Source organism: Pongo pygmaeus, chromosome 12 (assembly GCF_028885625.2).
Source record: "Pongo pygmaeus isolate AG05252 chromosome 12, NHGRI_mPonPyg2-v2.0_pri, whole genome shotgun sequence".
In the NCBI taxonomy this organism is placed as follows: domain Eukaryota; kingdom Metazoa; phylum Chordata; class Mammalia; order Primates; family Hominidae; genus Pongo; species Pongo pygmaeus.
In genome coordinates this window covers 109,101,369-109,114,755 of record NC_072385.2, presented here as the reverse complement: position 1 = coordinate 109,114,755, position 13,387 = coordinate 109,101,369, and the positions used below count along the sequence as shown (strand labels likewise).

Sequence of the window (13,387 nt, the reverse complement as noted above, 5' to 3'; positions counted from 1 at the left end):
CGCCCCCTCGGAGAAGGGGGTAAAGAGCGGGCAACTTCCTGGACTCCATCCCATGGGGGAGGGGCCTCGGCAGGAGCTTCCCTTTCCGTGTCGGTGCCTGATGTCACCCCGGGTCCCGCAGAAGCTGGAAGTCAACCAGAGGGACTGCCCATCCGAGAGCTGCAAGCCCACTTGGAGCAGGGGCAAGAGTAGGGGACAGTGAGGGCAGGAGAGTTTGCCTCCCTCACAGCCTAGGCTGGAGCACAGAGGCCGGGGTGGGCTCCAGCCCCATCCCTGAGCCCCTCTGCCAGGGGCTTACAGTCACTGCATCATGAGATAGAGAGGGCAGTGTCTTCGGGGGGTCATGGTGAGAAAACACAGAGGAGAGATGGGGGGCTCCTGTGGGGGTCCCAGCAAGTGTGAGGAGGCGTGAGGAAATTCACAACTGCAACTTCCAGCAAAAAGAGAATACGTGGACTAAGGCTGGAAAAGTGTGCCCCACAGGCTGGGGGAGCCTCGCAGGTCCCCTGGGCTGTGAGGAAGGTAAGTCACATCCCAGCTTCTAGAGTGGGGGCCTGCGCCGCCCATCAACCAGCGCTGTGTCCCAGTCTCTGCTTCCAGCAGATCCCCCACCCAGGGGCCATGGCCAGCGTGGAAGACCTGCTTCTCCCTGCGTCCAGGGCTGGGGCCCTTGCTCTGGGAGCCTCCCTCCCAGAGGCATCCCACTTACGAGATGGCCTCCACCATGGCCAGCCCCATGAGGATGGAGCAGACGGCGTGGTCCTCCCGGTAGTCAGGCAAGCCGCAGATGCAGTAGTAGCAGTCCCCCAGGATCTTAATCCGCAGCTGGTGGTATTTCTGAAAGGGGAGGGCCTGGCCTGTGCTCCAGCCCCTCCTCAGTGAGGGAGGAGTGGCCAAGAAAGCAGGGGAAGGACAGTGGGAGAAAATCATGGGGCCGGGGATGGGGGCCAGGCACAGGCCATAAGGGCAGGCCCCACTGGAGAGCCAGGCGGGGCCAGGGACTTACAGCTGCCAGCTTGTCAAAGCGGGCAAAGAGCTCATTGAGCAGCTTCACGAGCTCCTGGGCACTGCAGGCAGAAGACAGCTGGGTAAAGCCCACGATGTCAGCAAAGAGGATGCTGCACGAGGAAGGAACCGTGGGGGTGATGCTTCAGGCAGCAAGGTGTACCCGACCCCACTGCCAGCTCCCTCTCCAACCCACAGGGCAGCCAGGCTCAGGGCGGGAGAAGGTCCTCCCTCACACTCCCCAGACAGTGAGACCCTGGCCCTTCCAGGTAAAGTCAGGGCTCTGACCCTGCACTTGTCCTAGTGGACTTCCCCCTGCAGGCCTCCCTCCCTGTCGTGCCTGGGGACCACCCCACACTGCCCACTCCTGCCCGGGCTGAACTCATCCTTCTTCCTAGAATCACAGGTCAGGGCTCTAGCCCCAGTGCTGGCCCTGAACAGCTGGGTGATCTCACTCACAGGAGTCCCTTCCCCGCTCTGGGTGATATCTGTTCTATGATGGGGTTGGACCAAGCAGCCTAGAGCACACTGTAGCTTAAACACCTGCTGGCAGCTTCTCCCGCCAGGCTGATGAATGCTGTGGGGAGCCTTGCTTCTAGTCCCTGGATAAACCTCTTGAAGCCCATAGCACCTAGTGGGTCCCGCAAAGATGCAGCCCTCCACGGCCTGCTCTGCCATCAGAGGCCGCGCCCCGGGCCGGCGTACCTGACATTCTCGTGGCGGTACATGTACATGGTGTTGAACTGCTGCTGATCCTTCTGGCTCTCGTCTTTCTTCATGTCTTTCAGCATCTCGTCAGCCACGTGCTTGGGCAGGATGGAAAGCATGAGGTTCTCCTGTGAGGGGCAGGAGAGGGTCAGAGGCAAAGGTAGGGCCTGCTAGGGGCAAGTTCAGATACTTCTGGGAAGAAATGCCCCGATCCCGGCAAGAAACGTGAGCCGGGAACCATGCTGCCCTCCAGAGAGACCTCACAGATATGCCTCGGGAGCAGCCAGGGGTCTGGGACAGGCAGCTTCTGGCCCTGACAAGGCTGAGGGTGGCGATGGCTCCTTCAGAGCAACTGAAGGGAGCCAGAAACGCAGTGAAGCATCCCAAACATGGCTCTGTACTCAGCATCCTTGTGCCACAAGAAGCGCAACAGTCCTGTGTGGGCTGCTGCACCGTGAGCCCTCCCGGCAGGAGCCCTGAGGGGTCACCTCAGCCACCCGCCACGGCTGCACAGAGCCATCGCTCACGAAATTCTGCTTTGACCCGATCAACGACTGACGGCAGACCAGGCGCCACACGAGGTGCCAGCGACACAAAACCAGCAAGAACGTCCACCTCAGAGAGCGAAGGGTCTCACGGGGACACAGGCAAGCATGCCCAGCGCAGCGCAGCATGGCAAGTTCTGTGCCCAGAAAGGAGAGAGCAGAAGACCGCGCAAGAGAGAAGCAGGGGCCAAGGTTGGCTGGGGAGGAGGCATCAAGGAGGCCTTCCTGAAGGAGCCTTGGCTGAGCCCAAGACGCAATGCTGAGGGCACTCCTGTTGGAGGCAGCCATGTACACAAAGGCACAGACACATGCAAAGTGCACCAGGGTCCTTCAGGGATTTCTGTGGAGGTAAAAACAGAAATATGGCTTGAGAGCTGGGCATGGTTTAGATCAGGGTCAACAAACCGTGGCCTGCTGCCGTCTTTCTTCTTTTTATACAGGGTCTTGCTCTGTTGCCCAGGCTGGAGTGCAGCGGTGTAAACATGGCTCACGGTAGCCTCAACGTCCTGGACTCAAGTGATCCTCCCACCTCAACCTCCAGAGTAGCTGGGAGTACAGGTATGCATCACCACACCCAGCTAATTTTTACATTTTTTGTAGAGACAGGGTCTTGCCATGTTGCCCAAGCTGGTCTTGGACTCCTGCGCTCAAGCCATCCTCTCTGTTTTCATAAAGTTTTCCTGGCACCCAGCCATGCTCATTTGTTGATGTCTCTGGCTGTTTTAACGCTCCAATGGCAGAGTGGGGTAGATGCGACAGAGACCGTATGGCCCGCAGAGCCAAAAATATTTACTATGTGGCTCTTGTCAGAAGAGGTCTGTGGCTTGGGCGGTGCCGGTCTCTGGAACAGGGAACAGAGGAGGAGCGGCAGATGTGAGGGCAAAGACAGGGTTTGGTTCTGAGGTGCTGTGGGGGCGGGCACCTGCAGGCAGCGCTCAGGAGAGGCAGTGTGCTGAACCATCCATCTGGAAGCCATGGGTTGGATAAGCAGTAGGGAGAGAGAAAACCAGGGACAGAATGTGGTGCTGCGGAGGCGAAGTCAGGGGCCAGAGGCCCAGCAGGGAGCTGGTCAAGAGGGGAGCACTGCCCCCGTCCCTGAGGGGAGGAGGGTGATGATGGCGTCTGGTGAAGGACGGTGGGAGGCACTTGGGGGAGAACCCCAAGTTGAGGTTTTGCAGGATAGAAACTGTAAAAGGCCAAGGGGCATGAGAACTGGCTCATGGCGGGGACGCAACTAAAGAAAGTGTGTCCAGCAAAGGACAAAGATACAAATGAAACCGCAGCAGGCACAGGGGGGAGGCCAGGGAACCGGAAGGCAGAGATGTAGCTGGAGGACAGGGGCCCGCTGACCCTCAGGGTGGAGTGCTTCCAGGTGGCCAGGCCCGTTGTTGCCATGGGGTCGGCTGCTGAAAGGTGAGGAGTGCGTGGGCGGGAACTCAGGACCCCCAGGAGCTCTGTGCCTAGAGTGCAGGTCCCAGGCATTACCACCCTGGGTCCAGGGTGGCCAGAAAACCAAGAACTAGTGGCTTGGTCCTCAGCACCTAGGGCCTGGCTGGATGGCTGTGGGTCCCAGGCCACAGGAGCAGGAGCCAGGGACCTCGCCTCCTGACAAGGCCTGGGCGGGGGGCACCATGCAAGTGCTCTGACTCTCCTGAGTTCAGGTGTCCCTGAGGCCCAAGAGAGGCCAGCTCATCCTGCATGTCAGATGCACCTGCTTTGGGGCAGGAGAAGGAGGTGAAGGCTCAACTCCACTCCTCTGGGCAGAGCTGCCAAGAGGTCCCCAGAGTCTGCTGTTGTACTTGGGCCCTCGGCACCTGGTAAACCAGAGGCCTCCCTTGTGAGAATCAGCTCTGCTACAGGTCCCTGTCTTCTGCACTCTGTGGCTTCATGGGGAGAATTTATCACCTTTCTTGCAGGGAATCACACCATTAGGACAAGGTGAGCATGCCTGGCACTGGCCCCTGCCTGAAGCAGTAATAGTGGTTTTGCTCTTTGATACGGTTTGGCTGTGTCCCCACCCAAATCTCACTTGAATTGTATCTCCCAGAATTCCCACATGTTGTGGGAGGGACCCAGAGGGAGGTAATTGAATCACAGTGGCCGGTCTTTCCCGTGCTATTCTCATGATAGTGAATAAGTCTCACGAGATCTGATGGGTTTACCAGGAGTTTCCGCTTTTGCTTCTTGCTCATTTTCTCTTGCTGCCACCATGTAAGAAGTGCCTTTCACCTCCTGCCATGATTCTGAGGCCTCCTCAGACATGTGGAAGTCTACGTCCAATTAAACCTCTTTTTCTTCCCAGTCTCGGGTATGTCTTTATCAGCAGCATGAATACGGACTAATACAGTAAATTGGTACCAGTAGAGTGGCACATTGCTGAAAAGATACCCAAAAATGTGGAAGTGACTTTGGAACTGGGTAACAGGCAGAGGTTGGAACAGTTTGGAGGGCTCAGAAGAAGACAGGAAACTGTGGGAAAGTCTGGAACCTCCCAGAGACTTGTTGAATGGCTTTGACAAAAATGCTGATAGTGATATGAACAATAAGGTCCAGGCTGAGGTGGTCTCAGATGGAGATGAGGAAGTTGTTGGGAACTGGAGCAAAGGTGACTGTTGTGTTTTAGCAAAGAGACTGGCAGCATTTTGCCCCTGCCCTAGAGATTTGTGGAACTTTGAACTTGAGAGATGATTTAGGGGATCTGGTAGAAGAAATTTCTAAGCAGCAAAGCATTCAAGATGTGGCTTGGGTGCTGTTAATGGCAATCAGTTTTAAAAGGGAAACAGCATAAAAATTTGGAAAATTTGCAGCCTGACTATGCGATAGAAAAGGAAATCCCATTTTCTGAGAATTCAGGCTGGCTGCAGAAATTTGTGAAAGTAACGAGGAGCTGAAAGTTAATCACCAAGACAACGGGCAAAATGTCTCCAGGGCATGTCAAAGACCTTTGCGGCAGCCCCTCCCATCACAGGCCCTGAGGTTTAAGAGGAAAAAGTAGTTTCGTGGGCCAGGCCCAGGCCCAGGGTGCCCGTGCTGTGTGCAGCGTAGGGACTTGGTGCCCTGCGTCCCAGCCACTCCAGCCGTGGCTGACAGGGGCCAATGCAGAGCCTGGGCTGTGGCTTCAGAAGGTGCGAGAGCCCCAAGCCTGGGCAGCTTCCACATGGTGTTAAGCCTGTGGGCACACAGAAGTCAAGAATTGGGGTTTAGGAAACCCCTGCCTAGATTTCATAAGATGTATGGTAATGCCTGGATGTCCAAGGAAAAGTGTGCTGCAAGGGCGGGGCCCTTATGGAGAACCCCTGCTAGGGCAGTGTGGAAGGGAAATGTGGGGTCAGAGCCACCACACAGAGTCCCTACTGTGGCACTGCCCAGTGGAGCTGTGAGAAGAGGGCCACCGTCCTCCAGACCCCAGAACGGTAGATCCACTGACAGCTTGCACCATGCACCTGGAAAAGCTGCAGACCCTCAATGCCAGCCTGTGAAAGCAGTTGTGAGGGAGGCTGTACCTGCAAAGCCCCAGGGGCAGAGCTGCCTGAGACTATGGGAAGCCGCCTCTTACATCAGCGTGACTTGGATGTGAGACCTGGAGTCAAAGGAGATCATTCTGGAGCTTTAAAATTTGAGCTCCAAAGAAGCCCCGCTGGATTTCGGACTTGCATGGGGCCTGTAACCCCTTTGTTCTGGCCAATTTCTCCCATTTGGAATGGCTGTATTTACCCAATACCTATACCCCCATTGTATCTAGAAGTAACTAGTTTGCTTTTGATTTTTTTTTTTTTTTTTTTTTTGAGACGAAGTCTCACTCTTGTCCCCCAGGCTGGAATGCCATGGTGCGATCTCAGCTCACTGCAACCTCCGTCTCCCCAGTTCAAGCAATTCTCCCGCCTCAGCCTCCTGAGTAGCTGGGATTACAGGCACCTGCCCCCACACCCAGCTAATTTTTGTATTTTTAGTAGAGACAGGGTTTCACCATGATGGCCAGGCTGGTCTCGAACTCCTGACCTCAGGTGATCCACTCGCCTCAGCCTCCCAAAGTGCTGGCATTATAGGCATGAGCCATCATGTCTGGCTGCTTGCTTTTGATTTTACAGGCTCATAAGCAGAAGTGACTTGTCTCAGATGAGACTTTGGACTATGGATTTTTGGGTTAATGCTGAAATGAGTTAAGACTTTGGGGGACTATTGGGAAGGTATGGTTGGTTTTGAAATGTGAGGACATGAGATTTGGAGGGGCCAGGAGTGGAATGATATGGTTTGGTTGTGTCCCCACCCATATCTCAACTTGAATTCTATCTCCCAGAATTTTCACATGTTGTGGGAGGGACCCAGAGGGAGATCATTGAATCATGGGGGCCAATCTTTCATGTGCTATTCTCATGATAGCAAATAAGTCTCACAAGGTCTGATGGGTTTATTAGGAGTTTCCGCTTTTGCTTCTCATTTCCTCTTGCTGCCGCCATGTAAGAAGTGCCTTTTACCTCCCGCCATGATTCCTTGGCCTCCCCAGCCATGTGGAACTGTAAGTCCAATTAAACCTCTTTTTCTTCCCAATCTTGAGTATGTCTTTATCAGCAGCATGAATGTGGACTAAGACACTCTTATTCTTCCATTTCCACAGCAATATCTCTTCACTGTTAACCTCGAGCGTGGCACTACAGCTCAGGAATGAGAAGCCAAAGTAATCCCGGTACACCCTGCCCTGGCTCCACCTAAGCCTGGGAAGTAGCATCCGGTTCTCCCAGGGCCCTGCAGCCCAGGGAGAACAACTTAGGCAGCCTTGGTACTTGGCAACTCCCCTTCTCTGCCAGTCAAGTGTGGCAAGAGGATGCCCGATGCAAAGAAATGGGTGGAGGACTGCCGGGTGGGACAGGACCCATCTTGGAACCTAACTAACCAGACATTGTGGAAAAAGCTCTGGGCTTGCAGAAAAGATGAGCCTCTGGGAAGGTTTTCAAGAAAAGCCAGAGATGGGGCCCCACCAGCTCTTGAGGGCAGCCTCTCAAGGCAGACAGCTGCTGGGAGTCCTGAGGGGCAGGCAGAGCTGAGGAGTCTGAAGGAGGCAGGTGGGAGGCAGCACCCACTGGGCTGGGGCTGGGTTTCTCTGGTCAGTAATCCCGGGGATCCCAGCCCGCACTGGAGTGTGCAGCCCTGGTGTGCTTGAGGCTCGCAGGGCAGGAGGAGGCAGCCATCAGGATCATGAGTGCTGGCCTGGCTCAGCCCCCAGCCCTGCCCATACTCACTGTAGCTATAAAGTGTTGGGAACAAGCCCCCCAAAATCTGGCCATAAACTGGCCCCAAAACTGGCCATAAACAAAATCTCTGCAGCACTGTGACATGTTCATGATAGCCATAACGCCCACGCTGGAAGGTTGTGGGTTTACAGGAATGAGGACAAGGAACACCTGGCCCGCCCAGGGTGGAAAACCCCTTAAAGGCATTCTTAAGCCACAAACAATGGCATGAGCGATCTGTGCTTTAAGGACAGGCTCCTGCTGCAGTTAACTAGCCCAACCTATTCCTTTAATTCAGCCCATCCCTCCGTCTCCCATAACGGATACTTTTAGTTAATAGCTATAAAAACAATGCTAATGACTGGCTTGCTGTTAATAAATACGTGGGTAAATCTCTGTTTGGGGCTCTCAGCTCTGAAGGCTGTAAGACCCGATTTCCCACTTCACACCTCTATATTTCTGTGTGTGTGTCTTTAATTCCTCTAGCGCCGCTGGGTTAGGGTCTCCCCAACAGAGCTGGTTTCGGCATAAGGCAGGATACTAAACCTCCCTGTGCCTTGGTTTCCTAGGCAGGAAAGCAGGAAGGACACGATTCATTGCCGGCAAGCACTTAGAACAGTGCCTGGCCTGCAGGAAGCGCTCACCACAGTCTAGCTGTTCCTACTGTCACATGACAGAAAGTGTGACTGAGGGTGTGGAGACAGCAGGTGGCTCAAAAAGACAGGGCTTAATGTTCCTCTGGGCTTTGAAGTTGGCCAGAAGTTTTTAGGTTGAGTTCCAGTGAGATGTGCCAGGGTCAGCACAAACCCTCTGGGTCACTCAGCCTGGCCTCGTGAGCTCTGCTTACTGCAGGTGGGACAACAAAGGGACACAAGGAAGGGTCCTGCCTTCCATTTGAGTCTGAGCCCCCCCAGCCACGTGTGCATTCAGGGTGCTGCTAGGGGGAGGAGGGCACAGATGTGTGAGGAGCGTGGGGAGGCACGGTCAGGTGTGTGGGCAGGGAGGGACGTGGAACGCGAGGTTTAAGAACGTCACAGCGCCATGCTGGCCCCCCTCCCAGCCTACAGGCAGTGGCTCCTGCAGCCACAGCCCACACAGGCCTTTCCTGCCCTCCCGGATCTACCTCAGAGTTCTGTCCCTTCAGAAAAGCCTCTCCAGGCTCTCTTGGAACCTTGGGGACCCGAGAGTCCAATCCAGTCCTGTGGGAGCTCCATGCCCCTGACCACAGTTCTCCAGACACTGCTGAGCCTCCTCCCAGCATGGCTGGGGTCTCTGAGACTGTCTACCAATACAGAACAAAAGCAGCGGCAGAGGCACAAAACCAGGGCAGCCCTGGAGCCCAAAACAGGAGCCTCGGAAGGGCCACATGAGTGAAGCGGCTGTGAGCTTCTCTCTGGGGGTGGGACGGGGGAAATTTCCATTTTTTTCCATTATATATTTCCATAACCTTTGCTAAGAGCACATACAAGTTCTGAAAGCAGAAAATCAATGAATATCAAACTTCACAAGAAAGGAGCTATGCTTGTAAATTCAGGCTGCCAATTCCCTGTGTGGTTTGTGGAAACCTTATAGTCAGGGTCAAAAAGTGAAGCAGGCCAACAGTCCACCTGGAGTCATTCTAGTAACAAGACAGGTTTTAAACAAGATGTCAGTGCGTGCAGAAGAAAGGACACATGGAACTTGACAGAGGGGAAAGGAGAAGGAGGGTCTGGGAGGCGAAGGCCCATGGGAGGGAGGGGCCCTCCCCCTGCCGCCCCCCAAGCCTCAGGGCCTCTGGCAGCCACCTCTCAATGTGTCTCCCAGGCGCTGGCCGGCTCCTCTGATTTAGTCCACCTTCGGCACGGTGTCTGGATGTCCTCTAAGCTGTGCAACACCGTTGCCCAGCACCCTCAGTGGTGCCCTGGTCCCCCTCACCGTGGCACTGACCTGTCTTTCTAGTCTTGTCCCCCACTGCTCTCCTTGTGACCCCTTAGGGTAGATAAGCTGGACTGTTTCCTCTTCTCAGTACCCCTCCCTGTCCTCTGCTTCTGGTGTCACTCTCTGTGGAACATCCCTCCCTCCCCACACCTTCGACACCCACCTCACGTCACCTCTCCAGAGAGCCCCTGGCCCCTGCCCAGGCATGCCTGTTCCTCCCTCCTGACACCCACTTTGTTGGTGCCTCTCGATTGCTGCTGGCCTTGTTTCCCCTTAGAATTCAGAGGTTCTAAACCCTTTCCCGGATCCTGGCCCCTTTCATGAGTGCGTGATGCTAGCTACGGACCTTCTAGAAAAATGCCCATACACACACAGAAGATCCCTGATTACCATTCCAGAGCCCTGGCTAAAGACTCCGACACCCCTTCATTTGTGTTCCTGGGGAAAGGAAGGAGGCTGGGATCCAGGTGAACTGGCAAATGGGTCCCACAGCGGGGGACAGGAGTGCAGGGGAGAGAGGCCACCCATAGCAGCCTAGGATTGCTCAGGGCCCCAGGGATGATCGATGTGGCTTGGTCTCCCCAGCGTGGAGGCAGAGCCTGCTCTTCCAAAGATAGCAGTTGCTATATGTTTCAAGAGTCACAAGAATGTTCCAAGCCTTTGACCCATTAATAGCTCTTCTGAGAATTTATCCCCCCAAATCCAACAGAAGTAAAAAAATATACGTAGAAGGTGATCTGCATTGCAGCTTGACTTAACAGTTGTGGAAAAAACTGTAAGTCGCCCAAATACCCAGAAAGCGGCTAATTAAAATGACACATCCTCTGGATTTAAGATTCTACAACCCTAAGAATGACCATAATGAAACAACAGTATTGTTTATCATTGCAACAATAAAGTACAGAGAGAAGAGCGGGACAGAATTGTATTCTGTGAAGCTGACGCTGGGATCTATGTGTGCATAGAAATAAAGGCAGAAGGCTATATGCAAAGAGAAAAGGCTCATTTAACTTGGACGACCAAATTAGGGAAAACTTGAAACGTTTTTCAAAGTTGCTATAGGGTGCTGGTGGTGTTCTTTTTAAAAATACTTTTTAAACTGGAAATAAACATGGAACTTCCTGTTGCCTCCAGCTGTGATCCTATCCCTGACCTCGGCTTCTCTGGAAGGACCACAGTTTTCTTAGAAAGGGAACATCCCTCAAGGCCTTTGGGCTTGGCTCCAGACTTCCTAGTCAGCTTGGACATAACCTGAGAAGGGGGAATCTATGGCCAGGCACGAACCAAGGAGACACACAGCCAAAATGGGGGTGGAGGGAAGGCAGTGGTCCTCCTAGGGAGCCAAATGACAGAACGGTCACCCTGGGCTGGCTTCACTCTGTAGCTCTCATGAACACAGCACCCACCAGGTGACAGACACCATCCACCCAGTCAAAATCATCCCTCTCCTTTGCTAAAACTTCTGCATCAACCCTGTATTATTTATGTGCAATATTGTCTCAATTTTGCAGGTGACAAAACCTAGGCACAGAGAGATGAAGTTGTCTGTTACACATCCCAAAGGGTTAGTGGCAGACCCTGAACCCAGGGCTCTGAGACCCCTGGAATGGGTGAGTTTTTGTGCTTTTCCCACCCCAGTTCTCTCATCTGCTTTAATGTTGTTCTGCTACAGATGTGAAGGTCCCCCCAGTGCCCAGGGGCATCGGTTAAAACCTTTCCAAAAGTCCCATAGGCTGTTCTTTTAAATAAACATAGAAATGGATCCTTCTGGTCTTAAGGCTTAAAACTTCTACTTACCTGAGTTCCTTCCTCAGGAAAGGACCTTCAGGCCTCTCAAATGAAGTACTGAATAACTGAAACTCACCAACCAGATCACCACATCCAGACAATGAGACTCAGGACCCCTCATTCCTATTGTCTCGCACATTGTTCCATTTCTTCCCTGCCGTGTAAACTCCGGATTTAGCAGTTCAGAGAGATGGATTGGAGACTGAGTTCCCATGTCCTCTACCGCAGCACCCGATTAAAGCCTTATTCCTCGGCAATAATTGCTGTCACAGTGATTGGCTTTCTGTGCAAGCAGCAGGACCCAGACCGAAGCCCTGGGGTTTTGTAACATAGTAAGGCCCTGACAGTGCGGCTCTGGCTCTGGACACCCTCCCCAGGGCTCCATGCCACCCCGCGTGTGGGAATCAGGCAGCCCCTCCCAGTGGGTCCTCCTCACAGAAATGGCCCAGCAGCTGCCTCGGGGGGAACTTGCAACAGCCTCTGATGTGTCTCCCAGCACCCCGGTCTGCTCCTCCTCTGCAATCCACTGTCCCCATAGCATCTGATGTCCTCAAAGACGTCCCATTGCCAGGCACCAGGCAGGGGTCGGGGTACAGGGGCAGTGGTGGTGGCGGCTCCTGGAGTCCTCCCTGGGACCCACATTAAGCAGAGAAGAGGAAGAAGAGGAGGAGGAGAGTGCTGCTCCATGGCTCCACCCTGTGGCCTAAGGACACTGGTGGGTCACCCGGCCTCCCCGGCCTCACTGCCCTGCGTTCCTCCTCACGGGCTGAGGAGAGGAGGGGCCCATGTGGCAAAGCCCTGCCTCAGAGCAGGCATGAGTGGCTACCGTGTACTCAGAAAGTACTCAACTGGGCTGAACCTGAGAGGCCTGATGCCAGGACAGCCCCGGACCTCGACAGAGGCCTGCTGCTCCCCAACACCCACAGCAGGCACCTGCCTGCCTCTCCACGCGCCAGGAGCCGCTGCCCGAGGACCCGAGCTGCCGACGCCTGTGGAAACTCGGGTCACCCTCGTCACTCCACACGGAGTGGCTGAGCCAGTGCTGGGGGTGCAACCCTGGTTCAGCTGAGCCCATCCCCAGGACTTCAGGCTGCCCTACCCAGAGCGTGGCTGGTGGGGCTGTGGCCTCAGCATCACCCGTGCTCATCAGGGTGGGGAAGCCACGGACCTTGAGGCGTATGCGTACACTTGAGGTTTGAGAAGTCTCTCTTGAGGAACAAGATTTGAAGGAAAGGAGCAGCTGGAGGGTGTGTGTGTGTGTGTGTGTGTGTGTGTGTGTGTGTGTGTGTGTGTCTGGAGGGTGTGTGTGTGTGTGTGTGTGTGTGTGTGTGTGTGTGTAGGGGTGTTATTTGTACAACATTCTGGAAGAGTCTACCTACTAAAGGCACTGCCTCCAGCCATATCAAACTAGGAGGCAAAACCTGTAACCGAGGACTGGGGTGTAAGGAAGCTGCAGAAAACAAGACCCTCAAAGCCAGTGCGATGTGTTTTGAGGTGGAAATGGCTGCGCGCCTCAGGACATGATGTGTGGCGACCTCGCCCTGTTCCCAAAGCCCAGGGATGGCACAGGACCCCACTGTCAGGAGCTGCTGCAGGGGAAGGTACAGCAGAGCAGCGCTCAGAGGGCAGGGGTCACTTGGCAGCTTCCATATTCTTTGTATGTTTTCTTTTTCTGTAATCCTTTTTTATTGTTACAATTGTTTCATAGTGTGATTTTCAGATTGAAAGGTGCCCCATCTTTTTTTTTTTTGAGATGGCGTCGCTCTGTCACCCAGGCTGGAGTGCAATGGTGCGATCTCGGCTCACTGCAAGCTCCGCCTCCCAGGTTCAAGTGATTCTCCTGCCTCAGCCTCCCAAGTAGGTGGGACTACAGGTGCACACTATCATGCCCGGCTAATTTTTATATTTTTAGTAGTGACGGGGTTTCACCATGTTGGCCAGCCTGGTGACCTCAGGTGATCTGCCCGCCTTGGCCTCCCAAAGTGCTGGAATTACAGGCATGAGCCACCGTACCCGGCCAGTGAGCCCCATCTCTTGAAAGCTCCTGGCACTGGGCATTCCATCGCTATTCAATGCCCGTCACTGAATATCATTATTCATACATACTGATTCATATATACTGAATCTGTATATACAATGAATATAGCCATTGAATAAGGATATACAATAATCAGTACACAATTGAATTGTGATATT

At 54.2% G+C, this 13,387-nt stretch overlaps 1 protein-coding gene across 8 annotated transcripts in view; it reads right to left on the bottom strand.

Annotated features, from left to right (window-relative positions):
- ADCY3 (adenylate cyclase 3) overlaps positions 1–13,387 on the bottom strand; it is a 102,537-nt gene that overhangs the window by 21,551 nt on the left and 67,599 nt on the right. For all 8 annotated transcript variants that reach the window (XM_054475219.2, XM_054475220.2, XM_063648890.1 and 5 more), the window contains 3 exons: positions 1,711–1,841; positions 1,007–1,118; positions 710–837 (listed from right to left, as the gene is read on the bottom strand). In XM_054475219.2, the coding sequence (XP_054331194.1) occupies positions 710–837; positions 1,007–1,118; positions 1,711–1,841 (371 nt within the window). The remainder of the gene's footprint in view (positions 1–709; positions 838–1,006; positions 1,119–1,710; positions 1,842–13,387) is intronic.